At 39.9% G+C, this 23,968-nt stretch overlaps 1 protein-coding gene across 1 annotated transcript in view; it reads right to left on the reverse strand.

Moving 5' to 3' along the window:
• LOC134348071 (neuroblast differentiation-associated protein AHNAK-like) overlaps positions 1-23,968 on the reverse strand; it is a gene marked incomplete at its 5' end in the record, with an annotated part of 110,259 nt that overhangs the window by 65,705 nt on the left and 20,586 nt on the right. Inside the window, 4 exons of the mRNA XM_063051334.1 lie at positions 5,012-5,168; positions 5,300-5,407; positions 10,471-10,575; positions 11,523-11,575. Of these exons, the coding sequence (XP_062907404.1) occupies positions 5,012-5,168; positions 5,300-5,407; positions 10,471-10,575; positions 11,523-11,575 (423 nt within the window). The remainder of the gene's footprint in view (positions 1-5,011; positions 5,169-5,299; positions 5,408-10,470; positions 10,576-11,522; positions 11,576-23,968) is intronic.

Raw genomic sequence — 23,968 nt, forward strand, 5'->3', positions numbered from 1 at the left:
GGATATGAGGTGAGAGAGGGAAACAGCAATGGGGGGGGGAAATTACCTCAAAATTCTGGGAATTCCCCTCCCTTCACAATTCCCATTCCCGTTTTCCTGTTTCTCCTATCTCCTTGCCTGCCATCACTTCCCTCTGGTGCACCTTTCCTTTCTCTTTCTTTGATGCGCTATGATTCTATGAATGGGATTGAGAGGAATAACACGAGGGGTGATTGATAAGTTCGTGGCCTAAGGTAGAAGGAGTCAATTTTAGAAAAGTTAGCACATTTATTTTTCCTACATTTACACACTTAGTCCAGTAGTCATGGATCATACGGATCCCTTCTTTGTAGAAGTCAACATCTTGGACCTCCACAAGTGGTCCACAGCAGGGGTGATTGATAAGTTCGTGGCCTAAGGTGGAATAAGATGAGGAGAAACTTCAAATTTTCTGCATTTTCACTCAGAGTTGAACTGCACGTACATATAACAAGAGCTGTATAACTCATCTCCTTCTAGCTTAGGCCACTAACTTATCAATCACCCCTGCTGTGGACCACCTGGAGGTCCAAGATGCTCTCATTATATGCATGTGCAGTTCAACTCTCTGAGTGATAATGCAGAAAGTTTGAAGTTAATAACTCATCTCCTTCTACCCTAGGCCACGAACTTATCAATCACCCCTGCTGCAGACCACTTCTACAAAGAAGGGATCCGTATTCTCCACGACCACTGGACTAAGTGTGTACATGTAGGAGGGGACTATGTTGAAAAATAAATGTGCTATTGACTCCTCCTACCTTAGGCCATGAAATTATCAATCACCCCTCGTAAATCAGCCATGATAGAATAGTGGGGAAGACTCTGGGTTAAATGGCCTAATTCTGCTCCTGTGTCTTATGGTCTTAAGGTCTTTTGTACCTGAAACTTAAGATCCCGGGATCTATTTAATTGAAGAAAGAATCAAGAAATTTTATTACCATGTCGTAGTCCATGCAACTTTACATATAAAAGAAAGCATTTGAGTTACTCAGCACTCAAGTCACATAATGGACTTCAGAAAAGTTTCTGGAGCCAACAGATGGAGCTTGGAATTTTTTTGTCCAGTAAAACTGTGATGACTGAATTCTTGCATATATTCAAAGATGAGCTAGTCTTTTCATCTTGTTGGAGGAACCTAGGAATACGGAGATGGGCAGGAAAATGGACCAGGGAAGTTGACTCATCCATGATCTTACAGTGGGGGGAAAAAAGGGGGTTAAGAGGGAAAAAAAATAGCCATGGTTGAATGGTGGGGCAGATTTTATGGGCCAAATGGACTAATATTGCTCCTATATTTTATGGTCTTATGAAAAATGCTCAAGACGCTGAATTGCCTCTATTCCTATTATAGTCATAGTACATTTACACATAAATTTATTTTTATTTCATATTTTTCTGTAATATTTCAACAACTGTTTTCGGCATTACTCTTGCAGTTTTATGCTAGCATTTAAGTTATTCATCTGAAGTAATTTCTATGGGAATTTTAGCAGATATACTAATCTATTTTAAAATATACTTGCAGTGGTATAAGACACTGGTGAAGCTTCACCTGGATTATTGTGCACAGATTTGGTCACCTTGTTATAGGAAAGATATCATTAAGCTAAAAAGATGGCAAAGAAGATTTACAAGGATGTTACCAAGTCTCAAGGGAGACTGAGTAGATAACTTTATAGAGATGTATAAAATTATGAGGGGCCTAGATAGGGTGAAGATACAGTTTTTTTTACCAAGGTACAGTGGTGTTTATATGAAACAATCTGTCAGAAAGCAGTTAAGTCAGGTTCAATAACAACATTTTTTTAAAAACGGATGAAATAGATGGTTCGGAAGTATATGTCGTGAGGTGAGGTGAGGGCTGCCGTTGGTCAGAGTTAACCATGTATATAGTATCCAAGCTGTCCAGATATGCAAGCCTGGGCAGTACGATATGGAGAGCAAGCTGTTGCCCATGTAGCAAGCTCCCCCTCTCCACACATCTGATGAACCTAAAGGAACGGCAGAGACCAATCGAGTCTGGTACCAGCAGCATTGCAGCAGTTGCCAGTAAGCATTGAACACAATGTAGGGCTGCCTTGGGGATTCCAGCTCCAGATTTTTCCCTTGGGAGTCTACTCCGGGAGTCTACTCCGGAAGCCTTCCCCATGAGTGTGTAAAGCCGCAAGGTAGTGGAGGTTTGAGATCAGTGTTTTCCTTCTCCTCTATAAGCTGACAACCACAGCTGACAAGCCCCATCTGCCCGGTGACTGGTTTTAAGGCGCTAGTAACCTACCTTTTCCCCTTCTCCTGTCTGTAGAAACAGTTCCGCCGGGCTTAGTAGCTAAGCCACACATGAAGGCCAGGAGCAGGATTTGATTATTAGAGGCTAAAATTGAGGTGCCCACCATTGGGAGTATCTAATAACTTGTCCGGTTACCACCCCTGACTATCATAACCTTAATGTAAGTGCTAAACAAGGACAAATGGGACTTGCTTAAGTGGGCACTCTGCGTTTGGCTGAAGAGCCTGTTTCCATGCTGTTTTACTTTATGACCCGTTCAAACGATGGCTCATGACTTTGATGTTAGCAAGACATCAGCTGGGTTAGGCCATATAGTGTCCATGGGTGCGTGGTAGCATAGCATACAGTGCCAGTGACTTGGGTTCAATTTTTCCACTGTCTGCAAAGAGTTTGTACATTCTCTCCCTGACTGTGTGGATTTCTTCTGGGTGCCCTAGTTTCCTCCCACATTCCAAAGATGTACCGGTTAGTAGGTTAAGTGATCACGGGTGTAATTGGGCTCCATGGACTCATTAGGCTGAAACAGTCTACTACTATGCTGTGCCTCTAAGTAAATAATTAATTAGGTATCTATTTAGTGGGATGATATCTGATCTTCAGTATTACTCCATGCACCCAATGCCCCAATTTCTTAATGGTTTAGGTTATCAAAATTCTATCCACATCAGCTTTGCAATTACCAGTTGTTTCACCATTTGCCTTGTGCTAAAAGGTGTTGGAAACGTTAACTATATTTCACTTGTACAAGTGTTTCTTAGCTTCTGAATGCTTTGCCTTTACTTCTTTGTATTATACCTTTATCCACCCTATCAACTTCCCTTAATGTCTTGAAAGCTTTGATCAAATTATGGTCTTTATTTCAATCATTGTTGAGATCCAGTGAAATCCTGATTTGCGCAACATATCTCTGTAGTTTAACCTTTGAAGACTTAATAAATAAACACTATTCCCTTCAAGGTCATTATATCCTTCCTGTGCTTTGGTGCCCAGGCTACTCATAGTACAGATGTTAATGGCCTAATCTGCAAAAGAATTTGCTTTGTTGATTATTTTTGTATGTATCTGAGAGATTTTATTCACCTATATTCATGGATGCCTAATTATCTTTCGATCACCATTGTTCTAGCATTTAGAACATTAAAGAGTACAGCATAGGAACAGGCCATGTGGCACATTCTGTTGTGCCGAGCCAGCTAAAAAGCAAATCAAATACACCCAAACACTAATCCCTCCTACCTACACCATGTCCATATCCCTCCATCTTCCTTATATCCATGTGCCTATCCAAGCATCTCTTAAAAGCTTCTAATGTATTCGCCTTTACCAACATACTAGGCAATTCATTCCAGACATCCACGACTGAGTAAAAAAACTTAGACCTCACATCCACCTTGAACCTACCCCCTGTCACCTTCAATGCATGCCCAATGGTATTAGCCATTTCAATCCTGGGAAACAGATACTCTCAGTCCACTCTATGCCTCTCATAATCTTGTAAACCTCTATTAGATCTCACCTCAGCCTCTGACACTCTAGAGAAAACAATCCAGGTTTATCCGGCCTCTTGTGATAGCGCATACCCTCTAAACCAGACATCATTCTGGTAAACCTCTTCTGCACCCTCCCCAAAGCCTTAACATCCTTCTTATTGTGGGGTGACCATAACTGTATGTAATATTCCAGATGTGTCATAACCAGAGTTTTATAAAGTTACAACATAACCCCCTGACTTTTAAACTCAAAAGCAAGCATTCCTTAAGCTTTCCTAACATCTTATCGACCTGTGCAGCTACTTTCAAGGAGCAAAGAAGTTGGATCACTGGTCAGCAGCACTTTTTACTGAACATCTGGTTTTACATTCCATGTTTTACCTTCTCTCATACTTAGACATTTTGCAGCAGGGGACTCTTTCAGAACATGTTTAATAAATATCCCATCCTTTTCTCCACCTCCAACAATGACCCTGCCCTTAACAGTGTACTGTCTCCTTGCATTTGCCCTCCCAAGGTGCAACACTTCACATTTGTCTGGGTTAAAATCCATCTGCCATTTCTCAGCCCATATCTGCAACTGATCTATATCGTGCTGTATTCTTTGCCAGTCTTCTACACCATCCACAACCCCACCGATCTTGGTATCATTCGCGAATTTACTAACCCACCCATCTACATTTTCATCCAGCCCATTTATACACATTATAAATAAACCTTATTTTATATGTAAAATAAAGAAATCTTTTAATGATAAAACTTATATTACTATTATTAAAACTGTTTTCTGTACATCCATATTTCTAATGTTCCCCTGTCCATAATTTCACAATAACTGATGTTGGATTGGCTGGTTGAAACAACAGATTTCACAATCATACTTGAGAATGATTCTAACTCTGAAAAGTGCCGTGGCAGAAGCCGTCAATGGTACCACCCATTTTGAATAGTGGGATGCATTGATGTTGATGTTTACTTAGGGTGAATTTTTCAGAGCTGGGAGTGTACACACGGTTTTCCAGCAGAAGGTGAACTTTGTATCTGGAGCCAATGGCAAACTGGTTGAATAACCCTGAAAGAAATTAAACTTTTCTGTACTGCACATCTAAATACTAATATGTAGTCCATAAACTGTTGGAAGAACACTTGGGTTCTTCTGGTGGTGAACGTTAATAACATTTTTACTAAACGGCTGGTTTTACATTCCATATTTTACCTTCTCTCATGCTTAGACGTTTTGCAGCAGGGGACTCTTTCAGAACGTGCTTAATAAATATCCCATCCTTTTCTCCACCTCTAACACTGAAGCCACTTGCACCTTTTTCAACATCTGTGTTCACAACCACTTCCACAATATCCTCTTGTTTTACTTCCTAGAAGAAATGCAAAGTAATTTAAATGCCTGTAAATGGTGTGGCAATTATTTTCATTAATTCTATTCCATTTGTCTTCAGATGAAACACGTGCTTTGAAAATTGTAGACAGTAAAAATAAATGAACCTACCCCCTTGTCACTCATGTTTGCAGGAAATAGTTTTTTTGACAACTGTTCTAATCCTTGCTTATGGTCTGTAATGTTAGTAGATGACTTGGTTGGTGTTTCCTCCAGCACCTGCACAAGAGAATTCAGTAAATAATTGAAATAATAAGATGCTGTTCCACCTGCTCAATGGTTACGTGATGTTATGTCATGCTTAAATTTAGAGAAGATCCGCTGTTCAGTTTTTGAATCTAGACAAGACTTTTATACATTATGCAGACCATTTTTGAGTTATTTTCAAAACCTTTGATTTGTTGTAAAACTATAGGTGGCAGCTAATAATATATTTTATTATATGATAAAGGTTTTTTTCTCCCTTTTTTCTTGCTTTTCCTAACAGCTCTAACTTTGGTAGTGGGTTTAGATTTTTTTTCAATATAACAAAATTATTATTTCAATATTACAATTTAATTTAATTTCTATGAATACAGGGTTTTGTGATTGTAACTGTATTTTTAATACAATGTATTTGGTACTATTTTATTTTTTTTCTTTTGACTTATATATTTTCTTGTACTCTGTATTCTTCTATGCAGAAACCAATAAAAAATATTGAAAGAGAAATAATAGGGCATCTTGAAGCATTTGACCAGGATGTGTTAAAACCTATATGTTAAGAAGTCTTATCATAATGGTTTTCTTACTCTAACGACACTTCAATTTTTAGTTAGCATGAGTGGTTTGCATTAACTTAAATTGCCCTGCATTCAGGGAAAAACACAAATTATCTGTATATTCATTCTACATTATTAACTTTTATGTATTGTCACGTGACCAGCAACAATGAATATAGAATTGAGTCAGGTTTTATAAACAAATAAGCATTTATTAAACTCAGCTCAAAATTAGTAAAAAGATAAACGAACGAAAACCTTAACCGGAAGTAAACTGCTATGCGGCCATTTAACAAACCGCTAAACTCAGTACTAGTTCTTAAAGCAATAAATGCGAACTCAGTATTAAAGTGGTAAATTCCAAAACAGTTCTCCGAATGGTAAATTTGAAAGTCCAAGAGACTTATACAGTCAATTAGGAGAGACTTTCCTGAAGTAAAGAATTCCTCGAAGACATGACGTTACTGTCGATCCCAGCCAGAACCTGCCTTGTCCGCAGGATTCACAACGACGGAAATAAAAAGCGGTTTAAAGGCACTGACCTTTTTCCTCCGTAGACTAGATTAGATACTGCACAACCTATTCTGCTTTTTTTTTAGCAGAGGTTATCTCATGCAGATCACTCTTTCTTGAACGAATTCAATAAGGGTTGATCCTCTCCAAAAAACCATCGAATGACTCCTTCAGGTTCCCGTCTTCACTCTCCAATATTACTGAAAAGGTACATCAACAAATCTGGCAGCTATTGGTGAAACTGCTGGCCCAACACTTCTGTACCTTACAACAGACAGTAAAACTCCGTCTTAAAATTAAACTGCGTCATAAGACTAATACGCAGTGTAGCGGAGTATCTGACTAACGATCTAACTGAAATCTAACTGCGTCACCAGGGGTCTACACTTATATACCTGGTGAGAACAGGTCATCACGTGACCTCACATCAGCGGGAAAATTACATCATGTGACCTCCGCAAGACCATTACATCATCCTCATAAGACGGTCACAAGATATCCATGAAGTATGTAATCTTCAACAGATTAATAAACTTAAATAACCACTATGTGTCAACTGTGTTAATATTTCTACATCTAAGAAACTTGTTCAAGCTCAATTCCAAACTCTTGATCAAATTTTTTAATGTAGTACTAGGGAATGAGCATTATGAAAGTTGTTGTTTCTCTGTGGAGCACATTTTCTTTACTGCTAAGATCCTATATTACCTTTGAAGAACACATTTTTTAATGCTAAGATCTTATATTCCCTCTGAAATGGTCATAAAAATGCTTATGACATATTGTAGACCATCAACCAGTTTCTAAAATATATTATACGATAATAAATTCAGCTATAGAATTTTATTATAACTGCCATGTTTACATTCACAATTTGATTGCAGAAGTTTCATGCTTTGTAAGGTTCTTGTATCATAAATATATTTAATCAATTGGTCTATTATTCTATCTCTTCTACATTCTTTCATTCTGACATTCTCCCTTGCCCCTCTTCCATCAGGCAGAAGATATATAAAAGCTTGAAAGCATGTACCACCGGGCTCAAGGTGAGCTTCTGCCCCACTGGTATAAGACTATTAAATGGTTCCCTAGTACAATAAGATAGGCTCTTGACCTCACAATCTACCTTCTATTACCTTGCATTTTATGGTTTAGCTGCACTGCACTTTCTCTCTAGCTGTTACTATATTATGTATTCTGTTATTGTTTTACTTTGTTCTACCTCCTGCATGGTGAAATGATTTGATCCATATGAACACTATGCAAGATAGCTTTCCACTGTATCTTGGTACATGTGACAATAATCAGAATTAGGTTTATTATCACCGGCATGTGTCGTGAATAATAAGCCATTTCCAATTTAAAATTCTCCAGAGCCTTATAGCATATGAGGCAATTCATTTTCTCCTGTGCTGTCAGTCTAGTGCACAATTTATTGTTCTTTCAATGGGTACAGTAATGGTATAGTGGATGCCATTAATGGAGGAGAAGATGGCGGCGTGACACAATGCACAGCGGCCACTCCGATGAATGATATCTGTTATCTGTCAAGAAGGGTGCTGTGCACAATTCTGATTTGATGGAGACAGACGTGATAGCATGGAGGAACATCTGGAGAAACTTCTGAAATGCCTGTTTCACTGCTGCTGCTACTGTGTGATCCAGAATCTCCGGAGGAGAAGGCCCGGAATCCTCAGCTTTGCTTGTTGCTCGGCAGCCGGGATGGGGTCGAGGCGCTCGGCAGAGATGGTGCTCGGTGTCAAAAGGCTGGTCGGAGGCTAGAAGTTTTCGGACGGACTCAGAGTCGGCTGTGGTTGGGTGCTTCCAATGCATCGGCAGTTGTTGGCGCCTGGAGGTTTACAGCAGGGAGAATTTCTCCCTTTTGCCGCCTGCTATCGGGACTATCAGGAGTCGATCGGAACTTTGAGAATGTTTTTACCATGCCTATGGTCTGCTCTTTATCAAATTATGGTATTGCTTTGCACTGCTATAACTATATGTTATAACTATGTGGTCTTATCAGTGTTAGTCTTTGGTTTGTCCTGTTTTTTTTGTGATATCACTCTGGAGGAACACTATCATTTCTTAATGCATGCATTTCTAAATGACAATAAACAAGAACTGAGTATCCTTATAATCTAATCTAATACTAGAATTCAAATTCCATTGTGGCAGCTATGGAATTTAATACTTGAAATGTGAATGGAAAAAGTGTACCTACTTTATAAAGATGACTATTGTAATACAATACCCATCAATATTACAATCCCTGGGTATGTTTTGGCCTACCATCAGAACAAACCCTGTAGAGGTAACAGCCCAATGAAAAGTAGGTATGAGGGAGTAGCTCTTGGATTCGACCCTCGAATATTAATACCATCAGGACGAACATGGGCAAGGAAACCTCCTCCTCATTAACATCCCTCTCAGATGATTAATCATTGCTCCCCCCTGTTGAACAACACAAAAAACTTGTGCAGGATTCACTAAAGGTTAATTTGCAGGTTGAGTCAGTGATGAGGAAGGCAAATGTGATGTCAGCATTCATATCAAAAAGTCTAGAATATAAAAGCAAAGATGTAATGTTGAGGCTTTAAAAGGCATTAGTGAGGCCTTACTTGGAGTATTGTGAGCAATTTTGGGCCCCTTATCTAAGAAAAGGTCTGCTGACATTGGAGAAGGCTCAAAGGAGATTTGTGAAAATGATTCTGGGATTGAAACGCTTATCATATGTACTCACTGAAATTCAGAAGAATGAAGGGGGATCTGATTGAAACCAATAGAATATTGAAAGGCCTTGATAGAGCGGATGTGGAGTGGATGTTTCCTATGGTAGGGAATCTAAGAACAGAGGATGCAGCCTCAGAATAGAGGGATGTCCGTTTAGAACAGAGATGAGAAGGAATTTCTTTAGCCAGAGAGTGGTGAATTTGTGGAATTCAATGCCACAGGTTGCTGTGGAGGCCAAGTCAATGGGTATATTTCAGACAGAGGTTGATAGATTATTGATTAATCAGGACATGAACGATTGGGGCTGAGAGGGAAATGGATCAGCCATGATGAAATGGCAGAGCAGACTCGATGGGCCAAATGGCCAAATTCTGCTGCTATATCTTATGGTCTTAAACTTATATGTCTTTTAGAATCTGGAACGTATTGTATAGATAATAAAACACTTTCAAAGCATAATTTTCTAAAAGGAATTGAATAAATACTTAAAAGGGAAGAATTGCAGGGCTGTTGGGAAAACAAAAAGCATGGGGTTGGTTAGGCTCTCGAAGCTGTGACATGCACAACAGGCTTAATGATCTCTCTCTCTCTCTCTCTCTCTCTCTCTCTCTCTGTCTCTCTCTGTCTCTCTGTCTCTGTCTCTCTCTGTCTCTGTCTCTCTCTCTCTTTCTCTCTTTCTCTCTCTCTCTCTCTGTATCTCTCTGTCTCTCTCTGTCTCTCTCTGTCTCTCTCTCTCTCTCTGTCTCTCTCTCTCTCTCTCTCTCTCTTTTATAGGAGAGGCATATTAATCCAGTATGCACCTTCATACAGCTTTGAACCAATAAAAATTAACGAATCAAAAAGAAATCTGAGTAATATAGCTGCTGTTGACTCCTGTGTTTTAGTTCAGATGAACTGTGGTGGCATTTGCTGTCAGCCCAGTACAATCCTCGCTGATTTGATATGACACAAACACCACTTTTCAATGTATATGTGACAAATAAAGCTAAAGCTATTCTTTATTTTTTCTTTTCTTGAGGGGACAAACTTTTTAGTCCCCTGAGTATGTTAAAAGTATTTTCTGTACATAATTATTCACATTAATGTGCACACCAGAATCTCACTGCAAAATAATCTGTGAATCTATTTTTTCTGGGTAGATTCCATAATCTGATATTTTCAAAACAATTTGTTGTCCATAGAAACAACGTGATTGAATACGTCGGCAGATAGTCTTCAATTTTATTCAGATTACAGATTATCCAATTTTAATTTATTTCATCTTCATTATTTACATACGTTTTTGTCCTTGTATTCTTCAGTCAATGTGTAGTCATATACTGGTGAAGACCCTTGAGGCCTTGGTCTGACAGTCTCTACAAATTCTGCTGGCAACTCACACACCTGTAAGGAAATAAAGTACCAATACTAAATAATCTAAAATGGAATGAATAAATGAAATGCCAGCTGCCCTCAATAAATAAACATTGTTACACATCATGCAATTGTGATAGTGCAAACAAAATCTTGAAATGATGTAGATTATGAATAACTGAAGCTTTTTATATTCTTCCACCTATCACTTACAGGACAGGCAGCAATGAATTGTCAAGGTTATAAGGAAATGGTGTACATGATTTCTGGAAAGGTGTTAAATATTCAACAAAATAACAGGGTCTGAAATTAGCATTAAAAAACCAAATTGTTTTACCTATGTTTTAGTACGGGATGGCACGGTGGCATAGCTAATAGAATAGCTGCCTTATTCCAGGATTCAGTTCTGACTTCTGCTGCTGCTCACGTATATTTTGCATGTTCTCCCTGAGACCTTGTGGGTTTCCTCCCACAGCCCCCAAAAACAGGCCAGTGAGTTAATTGGCTACTGTCAATTATCCTCAGTGTAAATGTATTGTAGGAGACTCACAGTAATTAATAGGTATGTAAGAAAAATGGGTTACAGAAAAATAAAAGGAGGAAGGGTTTGTCTGAGAGCTGGTGTTTACTAATGGGCTAAAGAGCTCTCTTCTGTCATAATGAAATATGAAATGGATTGCTGGATATACTCAGAAGAGTTGGCAGCATAATGAATATTTCTGGTTGACATTTGAGTAGTTAGTTTTCTTTCAGATTTTTATGCTGTGTGGTATTTGTCATTAATATTGACATAAATTTATACTGTTTCAATGAATATAACTCACAATAGATATTTTAAATTTTCATTTCAAATTTTAGGATAGATTTTCTGAAACACATATTGTTCAACCTAATTAATTTGTGTAGGATACATAGTTAAAATTATAAATTATAGCTTTTAGATATCTTGCACTTTTTTTGTAAAAAGTATTACTTACAGAATCATGTTCTCCAGGATCGGTCTCAGCATCTTTTAAGCACTGGACTGAGCCTAAAAAAGCATTAGAAAATCACAGATCTTAATATTCATGTATGGGTACTTAGTCTTGTTTCGAATATGGTTTCTACTTTCTATCTTATAAATCTAGCAGGCAAGAGCTTGTTGATTACAAAATATTGAGGCAATTTACTCCTTTTAAAAAAAACTGCTTCCAAAATACGATTATTACAATGGCTGCTTGTTTTCACCCTCAGATCAAAGAGTTTATTTCAAGTCCAATGCTAAAATAATAAATGCATGATCGAAGGAGAGGGAAACACCCTTCTGAGATCAAAAGTAGATTAGAGCAGGAGCAATTAAAGGGGGAGGGGTGGCATTACTAGTCAGGAAAGCTGTCACGGCACTGCTCAAATAGGACAGATTGAAGAGCTTGTCTACTGAGGTAATATAGGTGGAACTGAAAACTCAGGGATGACCACGTTACAGTATAGGGATTATGTTATAGACCACCCAACAGTACACAGGATTTGGAGGAGAAAATTTGTAGAGGGATTGCAGACTGTTGTGTGAAACATAAGGTTGTGATAATAGGCAATATTAACTTTCCACATATTGACTGGGACTCCCATACGAAAAAGGGCTGAATGGGAACAAATGGAAACAACTTGAGGAGTATAGCAAGTACAAGAGAACACTAAAAGAGGAAATCAGAAGTGCCAAGAGAAAGCATGAAGCTGCTCTCGCAGACAAAATGAAGGAGAATTCCGAGAGATTCTACAGATATATTAAGAGCAAAATGATAGCAAGGGACAAAATTGGTCTTCTGGAAGATCAGAGTGGTCATCTATTCATAGAACTAAAAGAGATGAGGGAGATCTTAAATGGATTTTTTGCATCTGTATTTAATCAGGAGACAGACTCAGAGTCTAGAGTAGTGAGGCAAAGCAGTAGTAAGGTCATGGAACATACTGTATACAGATTGCAGAGGAGGAGGTGTTTGCTGCCTTAAGGAGAACTCAGGGTGGATAAATCCCCATGGCCTGACAAGGTATTCTCTCAAACCCTGTGGGAGGCTAGTGTAGAAATTATAGGTGCCCTAGTAGAGATATTTAAAGCGACTTTAGCCTTGGGTGAGGTACTGGAGGATTGGAGGAAAGCTAATATTGTTCCATTGTTTAAGAAAGGCTCTAAGAATAATCCAGGAAATTATAGGCTGGTGAGCCTGACATCAGTACTGGGTAAATTACTGGAAGGTCTTCCAAGGGACCGGATGTACAAGAATTTGGATAGACGGGAGCTGATTACACATAGTCAGCATGGCTTTGTGTATAGTAGGTCAGGTCTAAGCAATCTTAGAGTTTTTTGAGGAAGTTACCTGGAAAGGTAATGAAGACTAGGCAGAGGATGTTGTCTACATGGACCTTAGGAAGATCTTTGACAAAGTCCGGTACAGGAGGTTGGTCAAGAAGCTTTAGTCTCTTGCCATTCAAGATGAGGTAGTAAATTTGATTGGATATTGGCTTCATGGAAAATAGTAGTAGGTGGTTGCCTCTGACTAGAGGTCAGTGAGTAGTAGTGTGCCACAGGGATTGGCAGTGGATCCGTTGTTTGTCATCCATTATCCAGATCATTGATATCATGTGCTAAACTGGATCAGCAAATTTGCAGATGACAACAAGATTGGGGTGTAGTGGACAGCAAGGAAGACAATCAAAGCTTGGAGCAGGATCTGGACCAGCTGGAAAAATGGGCTGAAAAATAGCAGTTAGAATTTAATGCAGTCTCATGTGGGGCATTGCACATTGGGAGGACAAATAAGGGTAAAATTTGCACGGTGAGCAGTAGGGCACTGAAGACCTGTGATCATCACAAGAAATAGTTTAACTTCCCTTTGGACCAAATAAGAGACCAGCGATAATAAAAAGAGCAGAGGACAATGAAGGCTACCAGTTGGCTGTGTGTGCCAACATCACCAGCCTCATCTCTTGGCTAAGCAGAGAATACACGTTTTTTGCATAGTCTTATAAGATTCCCTGGCAGACACTTCTGACATTCTGCAACCTTAGCCTTAGTGCAAGCCAAGTGCCCCTTGCCATTCTTCCAACAAGGGTCGGGGTTCAAAGTTCTGGATCATTGAGATCTCTTCTGGGGAAATTATAACCTGTACAAAAAGTAGAAGTTGCATCTGCATCCGAGGGAGACCAATATCCTTGTGGGCAGGTTTACTAGAGTTGTTGGGGAGAATTTAAACTCATTTGTCAGGGGGGTGGGAACTGGAGTGACAGGGCTGAGGATGGGGCAGTTGGTGTACAGGTAGATGCAGTGTGTAGTGAGGCTGAGAGGAAGAACGGGCAGGTGATAGGGCAAAATTGCTCTCAGTGGGATGAGTTGAAGTGTAACGTAGGAGCAAAATTGAAAATGGTGATAAATACAGGCCAGAGGGTGTTGTATTTGTATGTATGCAGTGCATTGTATGTATGCAGTGTATGAAATAAGGTAGATGATCTTGTTACATAATCAGAAATTGGCAGGTACTACTGAGTTGTGACTGAAAGAAGATCACAGTTAGGAGCTTAACATCCAAGGATACACACTGTGTCGAAAGGACAGGCAAGTAGGCAGAGGGGATGGGGTGGCTCTGTTGGTAAAAAATGAAATCAAATCTTACAAAAGAGGTGACATAGGATCAGAATATCTAGAATCCTTGTGGGTAGAATTAAGAAACTGCAAGTGTAAAAGGACCGTGATGGGAGTTATATGCAGGCTTCTGATAGTATCAAGATGTGCAGTATAAATTACAACAGGAGATAGAAAAGGCATGTAAAACAGGCAATGTTACAAGAGTCATGGGGAATTTCAATATACAGATAGGTTGGGAAAATAGAAGTCTCAAGTTCCTTTGCACCTTGGATTTTTAAATGTTCTGCCCATTTAGAAAATAGTCTATGCTTTTGTTCTGCCTACCAAACTGCACGACCATATACTTCCCAACATTGTATTCCAACTGCCACTTCTATGCTCATTCTTGTAATCTGTGTAAGTCCTTTTGCAGCCTCCAGCTTCCTCAGCATTACCCACACCTCCACCAATCTTCGTATTGTCTTCAAACTTGGCCACAAAGCTATCAAAGATTCAAAGTACATTTATTATCGAAGTGTGTATGTAGTATACAACCCTGAGATTTGTCTTTCTACAGACAGCTATGACACAAAGAAACACCATGGAACCTGTTCAAAGAAACCCTCATACACCCAACGTGCAAAAAAAAAGAACAAATCATGGAAACAGTAAAATATCAAGCAAGTAACAATGGAATATTGAACATCAAACTGCAGAGTCCTTGAAACAGTCTAGGAATGTTCAGTTTAGTTCAATTTAATTTAGCATTGTTATTTGTTGACTGCAGGCTGCTGAATCAGTTCATCCCAATCAAAATCGCACAAAATAGGAATAATAGTAAAAAAAAACAGTAACTAGAAACAATATAACATGATCTACAGCATCCTCTAAAAACAAATCCAATCCACAAACCTCACCAATCAAACCTTGCCCAATACCCAAGGCTCCTGCACCTTCCTCCAGCAGCAGTGAAGGAGAGCAAGAGAGAGAGAGCGATCGGTCAAATGAAGGCAGACAACGCTGAACACTGTTATGTACCCCGTAACTGGGTTGCCAAACCAGCAGAAATGGACCACTAGTTGGAGTCTGGTTTACTAGAAACTAATAAAGTTTTATTAAAGAAATAAGTAACACAGTACTCTAATGGTAAGGATATAAATGCAACAGGTTAGCAATGATAAAACAGACATGTACACAGAACTAGGGTAATAGGAATCAACCAAGCTCTATCGCAGTCTAGGGGTAAAATGATCAGTCTCAAGTGACGCAGAATTCAGTTCAGCTTAGTACTGTTCGCAGTAATTGCTGTTGTGCCGTTGGAGAGAGAGAGAGAATGCAAATTTGATTCAAGCACACCTTTGATGTTCTTTGCAGTTGGCTTTTGGGCGGACCCTTTTATGTCTTTTGTGGTCACCGACTGTGACCCCTCCGTTCCGGATACGACCGTTCTTCCGCGGTGAACCCGGCACCCAGGTGAGGGCAGACACACACACCAGGTTCCCACCGATCGTACGCTTTTCACCCTGTGCGTCTATGGTCGGTTCCCGCGAACCAGACCTCCAAATTGCCACCAACTTGTGGGGGCACACCGCTCTTCCAGGGCCTCGTTATCTCGTGATCTCGTGGTGTGTGTGTGCCTTAGCGAACCTGTTCTTTTTATCCCCCTGCTGAGGTATCGCCTGTCCATCAAACTTCAAACAGTTCAGGTTCAAAGCAACTGGTCTGTCAATATTCTGAATTGTGTCTCTTTTCGTTACCTCTCTCTCCTCTCTCATTAACATTTTGAATGTTTCTCCATTGTCTCCCTTATCTCTCTCCCATTAGCATCAATCTTCTGATAACTTGGTCTTTCGTCACAACACCAACTCATCTTCCGCTCTCATCCTCATTGATTTCAATCTTGCCTGATGCTTTCATCAGTGAGTTGGTCGAGAATTGGAGCCAATCAATGGGTTTGCAGTCCACCATTAGGCCACACAGTCCATTCCCAACCTCACTCACAACCATGCCAAATTCCCTTGGAGATAGCAAAGCGCCAGTTTGCTCAGTCGACCCAAAAACACGTTTAAAATGTAAATTACAGGCTCACTTCTGTCATCCAAATCATTAACATATAAAATAAAAAGAAGTAGTCCCAATACAGAACCCTTCAGAACACCATTAGTCATTGGCAGCCAACTTGGGAAAACTCCCTTTATTCCCAATCTTTGCCTCCTGCCAATCAGTCAATCCTCTATCCATGCTAGCATCTTTCCTGTAATACCAAAAGTTTTTAATCTTGTTAAGCAGCCTCATCTGCAGCATTTTGTCAAAGGCCTTCTGAAATTCCAAGTACACAACATCCACCATTCTCCTTTCTCTATCCTGCTTGTTGTTTCCTTAAAGAATTCCAACAGATTAGTCAGGCAAGATTTTCCCTTGAGGAAACCATGTTGACTTTGGCCTGTTTTTATCATGTGCCTCCAAGGACCCTGAGACCTCATCTTTAACGATCAACTCCAACATCTTCCCAACCACTGAGCTCAGGCTAGCCGGCCTACAATTTCCTTACTTCGGCCTCTCTTCTTTCCTAAAGTGAGGAGTGACATATGCAATTTTCCAATCCTCCAGACCATGCCAGAATCTAGTGATTCTTATCAATCTCTCCACAATCTCCCCTGCCAACTTTTCCAGAATCCTCAGCAGCAGTCCATCTGGTCCAAGTGACTTGTCCACCTTCAGATCTTTCTGCTTCCCTTCTCCCTAGTAATAGCAATTGCTCTCACTTTAATACTGATACGTCCCCCTCAAATTGCAAGGTGAAGTCTATCATTATATGATCACTGTCTCCTAAAGGTTTCTTTCCTTTAAACTCCCTAATCAAAGCCATTTCGTTATACAACATCCAATTCAGAATAACTTTCCCCTAGTGGACTCAACCACAAGCTGTTCTAAAAAGCCATCTCGTAGGCACTGTACCAATTCTCGACACCAGCTTGGTTTTCCCACAAGGATTCTACATCTTCCGATCCTATGTCACCTCTTTCTGAGGCTTTGGTTTCACTTTGTTACCAACTGAGCCACCTCACCACCTTTGCCTACCTGCCTGTCCTTTCAGTGCAAGTATATCCTTGATGTTAAGCTCACAACTATGATCTTTCAGCCACATCTCAGTGATGCCCACAACGTCATACCTACCAATCTCTAACTACGCCAGAAGATCATCGATCTTATTCTGGGTACTGGGTGCATTCAAATATAACACCATCAGCACTGTATTCATCACCCATTTTGATGTTGTCTCATGTTACTCCGAAAGTCATCCCACTGACTGCATTTTTGCCCTATCAAAATGTGGAGAGTATTCCGATTGGCTGCATCACCATCTGGTAAGGGGAGGGTTCTACTGCATGAGATAGAAGTTGCAGATATTTGTAAAACTAGCTCCATCGTGGGTACTAGCCTCTGTATTATCTAAGCCGTGTTCAAGGAGCAGTGCCGCAGGAAGGTGGCATCCATCATTAAGGATCCTCACCACCCAGGACACTGTTACTGTAGGGAAGGAGTTACAGAAGCCTGAAGGCACAGCGATTGTATAATATGTAACTCAGTTTTTTTCTCTATATTTATTTATCATGTATTTCATTGTACTGCTGCCATAAAGTTAACAAATTTCATGACAAATGCCACTGAAATTAAACCTGATTCTGATTCTTTCACCCGCCTTGGATGTCCTTCCTGACAGTCTCACTTAACACTGCATCTAGTTGTATACCAACTGCCCTATCCTCAGCCCTGCCTCTCTCTTTCCCAAACCCCTTGAACAGATCTAGCAGACTTACCCACACGGATGTTGGTTCCCCTCGGGTTCAGGTGTAACCTGTCCCTTTTGTAAAAGTCATACCTTCCCCAGAAGAGATCCCAGTGATCCAGAAATCTGAACCCCTGTCCCCTGCACCAGTTCCTCAGCCACGCATTCATCTGCCAAAATATCCTATTCTTGCCCTCACTGGCATGTGGCACAGGCTGCAATCCAGAGATTACTACCCTGGAGGTCCTGCTTTTGTTAGCTTTCATTTCAAGAGGGCTAGAATTAAGAGCAAGGATATAATGCTGAGGCTTTGTAAGGCACTGAACAGACCGCACTTTGAGTATTGTGAGCAGTTTTGATCCCCTCATCTAAGACAAGATGTGCTGACATTGCAGAGAATCCAAAGGAGGTTCACAAGAATGATCCTAGGAATGAAAGGCTTATCGCATGAAGACCAGTTGATGGCCCTGGGCCTGTATTCGCTGGAGTTTTAGAAGAATGAGAGGAGATCTGATTGAAGTCTATTGAATATTGAAAGGCCTAGATAGGGTGGATATGGAGAGGGTGTTTCCTATAGTGTGTGATCTGGGACCAGAGAGCACACTCTCAGAATAGAGGGACATCCATTTAGAACAGAGATGAGCAAGTTATTTAGTCAAAGGGTGGTAAATCTGAGGAATTCATCGCCACATGCAGCTGTGGAGGCCAAGTCATTGAGTATATTTAAAGTGAAAGGTGATAGATTTTCAATTAGTAAGAGCATCAAAGGTTACAGGAAAAGGTAAGAGAATATCATGCAGCAGGATAATAAATCAGCCATGATGGAATGAAGGAGCAGGCTTGATGGGCCAAATGACCTAATTCTGCTCCTATGCCTTGCAGAATAATACTATGCACCAATAATCAGCCAAGACCACCCACATAGCAGACACCCCACCTCTCCCGGAAGTTCTGGGACTCTCCTGCAAATTAATAGTGGCTCCCTGATGCCCACAAATTATATACAATGTCCCGGAAATTGATTTTTTTTTGAGAGCGAGCGTGAGAGAACGCGCAAGAGAGAGCGAGAGAGCGAGCGCAAGAGCAAGAAAGCAAGAACGAGAGAGAGTGAGAGAGCGAGAAAGCAAGTGCGAGAGAGCGAGAAAGCAAGCGCGAGAAAGCAAGCGCGAGAGAGTGAGAGCGAGAAAGCAAGCGCAAGAGAGAGAGAGCAAGAGGGAGAAAGCAAGCGCAAGTGAAAGCGACCATGAGAGAGAGAGCAAGAGCGAGAGAGTTCCAAAAAAAGTCAGAGTGGCAGAGTGTTCCAAAAAAAATATAAAATGTACGTCACCTCAGACTACACTAAAGTGTACCCCTGCCTAATAGGGGTCAAAATAATGACAGTGTTGCTCGCTGCACTGTTTGCAACAGTGACTTTTCTATTGCCCATGGTGGGTTAAAATGTAAAAGACATGTTGAGGTGAGTTTAACAGGTGTCATTCGTTCATTAGCATAGCTAACTTTATTTAAACTAGCTGAGAGACTGACTGATCTTTTCCACGGATGCTGCCCGACCTGCTGAGTTCCTCCAGCATGTTGTGAGTGTTATTTAAACTAGCTGAGAGGCTGACCGATCTTTTCCACGGATGCTGCCCGACCTGCTGAGTTCCTCCAACATGTTGTGAGTGTTATTTAAACTAGCTAGCAGGCTGCTAAGGAGCTACTCTACTGCAGACATCCCACCTCCCCCAGAAGTCTCCCGCAACTTGATGATGCTACCTCCCTGAAATGAGTTTTTGTAGGGTGGGATGTCTGACATAGTGCATAATTTTACCTTTCATACCACTCTACAGGTCACCTACTATACAGCAATTATAACCAGTGAATGAATCTCTGATCCAATTAGTACGTATCTGTAGTTCCTAATGTGTGACAGTTTGTTTAAAAGCTTAAAACAAAATATACTCTATTCAGAAAATCTCCACTCTGCAAGTGTAAACAATGCTCAAGAACTTTGTGGCTTTGTAATGCTGTCTAGCAATGAAGTTGTTATTCTCTGATGTTGTGCAATTTATGTAATTTACAGTATTTGGATCATACTGACTTGCAGTGGGTAGGGAAATGCATTGAAAAGCTAATATTTCCAAGTCAATGAAGTTCACACTCATTCATCCCTAAGAATCCCTTGTGGAACATTAAAAAGGATAATTTTAATCACTTCTGTAAGTTGACTATTTCAGGATATGATATTGGTAAAGAGCTGAGGTAGAGGCAGCAGGTTTTACTTAACTCCCAACAATTAGATGGAATCAATGTAACAATATGCTACAGAGTATCATGTTTTCCTGTACAAGTGATCACAATTGACTAATTCTTTTGTACCTTTTCCTGTAGATTTAAATCCTGTATTAAAGAGGGTGGTTTGTAGACAGGGAGCAATATGCAACTTCACTCTTGTTTCTCAACTTTTAGGAGGAGTCCTTCTGTTATGAGTTTTCATTCTAAGTATCATAAGTACAGTAACCATAAGAGAGAATCATCATAGACCAGAAATAAGTTCCTCGTTTAGGTTTTTCCTCAATAATTGCCAGAATGTCATGGTAGAAAAAGAAGTCAGTCAGATTAATGCACAATTCATGCAGTGGCAAAATCACTTTTTAAAATTATCCCTCACTTTCAAGTGACAATCAATGCATTTTCATGAGTATATTGACATGAATTGTGTGACTTTAACAAACTTTCTATGTCGGTCATCCCAAGATGTGCAGAATGCTGGTAGCTGCCTCACTAGTGCAATTAACTCTACATAGCACAGGATGTCTAGAACCCTAAATGAGAATGTATTAGAACAATGCTCTTCTCTTGAAAATCCATATATGAATGTATATAATAATGCATAGTCAATCAGAATAATGTCATTCCTCTTTCACCTCTTGTAAGTGGGTTTTAATGGCATAGAGTAACATCACAGTGCCCTCTCTAAGGCTGCTGGATGGCTGTTTCCTTTTTCTTTGAGTCCACCTTGGCATCCAGAAGAAAATCTTGCCCTACTCAGCTGGCTTCAGGCTGAAAAGACAATCTGAGACATCTGGCAGCAGTACATGAATGAGAGCTTGGAAAATTGGGAATGAACATTGAAGTCCTGTAACCTGCTCGGTGTGTGACCTGAGGGAACCGGGAAGACAGTGCTGTAATAACATGCTGACACTCAGAACACACCACCATTGTTTCAAACTCCCACTCTAAAGCTGATGCAGTTGACAGACCCTGAGTCACAGATGTTTTGGTCGCTGCTTTCTTTACTTTTCTCTTCTGAGCCATTTCTCTGGACAATCTGAGCAGTTCTCTGCAGTGAATAGATGTTTGAGTATAGGTTGGGTGGGGTGGGCATACTGTATCTCCTCTGCAGAAGAGAGATGAGTTACTGCATGCTACATCCTCAAGTATTTGAACAAAATGCTTATGCATACCATCCTTATGCAAATCCAGCTGATTAATTTGTAATAAGCAACAACTGTTTTCATAGAGAATAGAGAGTTGCTCATGAATAGCATTTTATGTGCACAATGACCAGCAGTTTAGTCTCAACTAGGATCAGACAGAGTGGAGCTGTATGTAGTAAAAAATTCACTTGAGTCTGCATGACGTTTTCTGTGAGAAAACTTTTCTTTAAGTTTTATTATTGTTGTGCCACTCAACTAAATGTATTTTGAGGTCATGGAACTTCTTATAATGTCATTCCTTTGCCTATGAATATGCACTCTCGGAGAAGATAATTGTTGCCCACCTCCTGTTAGGTTGTACTAATGGTGCCCCTAATGCATATGACTTTGCTCTGGCCATCTATCTTCGTCATGGGTATCGCATTACCTCCCCCTCTTCCTCCAATATGACAGCTATGATGTGAGCAGCTGCTGTCTGGCCGTCGTTAAAGATTGCTTCTAAGGGTTGCTATTCTTCTTCGATTGTGCTCAGCAAAGTGGTGGCAGCAGCAATGAGATTGTTGTGGCCCCGTTATGAACTGTAGAGTTATGTCTTGTTCTGGCAGGAAAACACCCAAATGCTATTGCACAGTTGTTTTTGACCATTTTTTAAACTTTGAAGGCAACAGGATTTGGTTCTAGTGCTAAATGAAACATATTTCAGCACATCACAAAAATAAGTGTAATCAAATTTCCTGACTTAAACATTGGTTTCTGTACTCTGTGCCAAAAATGGACTAATGTCAGTCACTTCAAGGTTCATGTAATATACTAACTATTATTGATTTCATTCTATCACAGAGCCATTCTTTCAATCATTGTATGTGTTATTTAAACATATCATAGGGTTATATTTTGTGATGGATAATCCAATAAATTTTGAAAACATCTTTCAAACGTGTAGAAATAATGACTGGCAATATTATCTTTGAATTTTGTCACATATGACAGTAATGCCTTGTTGGCTATGGGTGGTAATCACATGGCATGAAATTTATGCAATTGGCAGCATGGGGGAGCTATATTACTTTCCATTGGGACCTCATCACTAATTACATGAATCACTCCCAAGGTGTCAATTAATATTACTCTTCTATGGATCTTATTCTGATTGGGTTTTGATTGAAGAAGTGAACTCTTGTTAAATGTTTTAAAATGAAACACTTGTTTCCTTTTTTGCTACTAGAACTAAGGATAATTAAGGTGATCATGTTTGCATCAATCAATGAGATTTTATAAGATCATCTAGAAATAAGAGCAAGTGTAGACCATTTGACTTCTTGAGCCTTTTCCATCATTCTGCAAGATAATGGCTGATCTTCTGCTCAACACCATTTTCCTGTCTATCTGCATATCTTTTGATTCTTCTAATGTCCAGCTATCTACTGAAGGAGATCAGTGGCTGATACTCCACTGCCTTTTGGAATCAAAAATTCAAAATTCATCGGTTGAGAATTATCTTCCCATTCCAGTACTAATTGGCACACCCCTTATTTTGAAACAGCGACTCTAAGTTTATTCAATGAGGGGAAACATCCTCCCTATATACACCTGTTGAGCCCTCTAAGAAACATATATTTCAATGTGGTCACCTCCTCTTCTTAAATTTAGAGAATAGAGACTACCTACTCAATCATATGACAGATTTCCCATCCCAGGAACCAGTCTGGTGAATCTTTATCGCACTTCCTCAATAGCAGGAATACAGTTTATTATTTAGAGACCAAAATTGAACGCAATTTTGCAGATGTCTCCCTACAGCCCTATATAATTGTAATTACACGTCTTTATTTGTACACTCAAATCCACTTTCAGTAAAGACTGTTTATCTTGTTAACTGCCCAGCATACCAATGTTTACTTTCAGTGACATACCATACGAGCCCAAGCCCAGCAAGGTATCTTTGATCATTAGCATTTCTCAATCTCTCATCTTTGGTTTACATTACTTTATGCTACTTTCCTCTCATATGATCCAAAAACATTTTTACGACTGCAAATTCAGCATCATTTTCATTCTTGTATCCATTGTTTTTGATCATTTGATAATATCTTTTTCTGTCCCACTTGTATCATCGACCAATCCATCATAATTAGCACACCTTATTTATCCAACTTCTTTTCCTGCCTTTTCGCATGAATGATATTATCTATATCATAGGGGCAGCTAAGCTGTGTACACTGACAAACTCCCAGATTGAAAAATATTCAAAGTCAATGGCTTAAAATCTTATTTTTAGGATAGTTGTTGGCAGCAACCTGCAGTTTGCAGAATAACTTTTTTTAATTTATTGAGATACAGTGCAGAATAGGCCCTTTGAGCATGCTGCACAGCAATCCCCCAATTTGATTCTAGCCTAATCACAGAACAATTTACAATGACCACTTAGCCTACCAACCGGTACATCTTTAGACTGTGGGAGGAAATCGGAGCACCCAGACGAAACCCACACGGTCATGGGGAGAACTTATAAACTCCTTACAGGCGGTGGTGGGAAATGAACTGGGATCACCGGCACTGTAAAACATTGTCTAACCACTATGCTCTGCTTAAGTCCTTGGTGCCAAGAAAATACAA

Source organism: Mobula hypostoma, chromosome 1 (assembly GCF_963921235.1).
Source record: "Mobula hypostoma chromosome 1, sMobHyp1.1, whole genome shotgun sequence".
In the NCBI taxonomy this organism is placed as follows: domain Eukaryota; kingdom Metazoa; phylum Chordata; class Chondrichthyes; order Myliobatiformes; family Myliobatidae; genus Mobula; species Mobula hypostoma.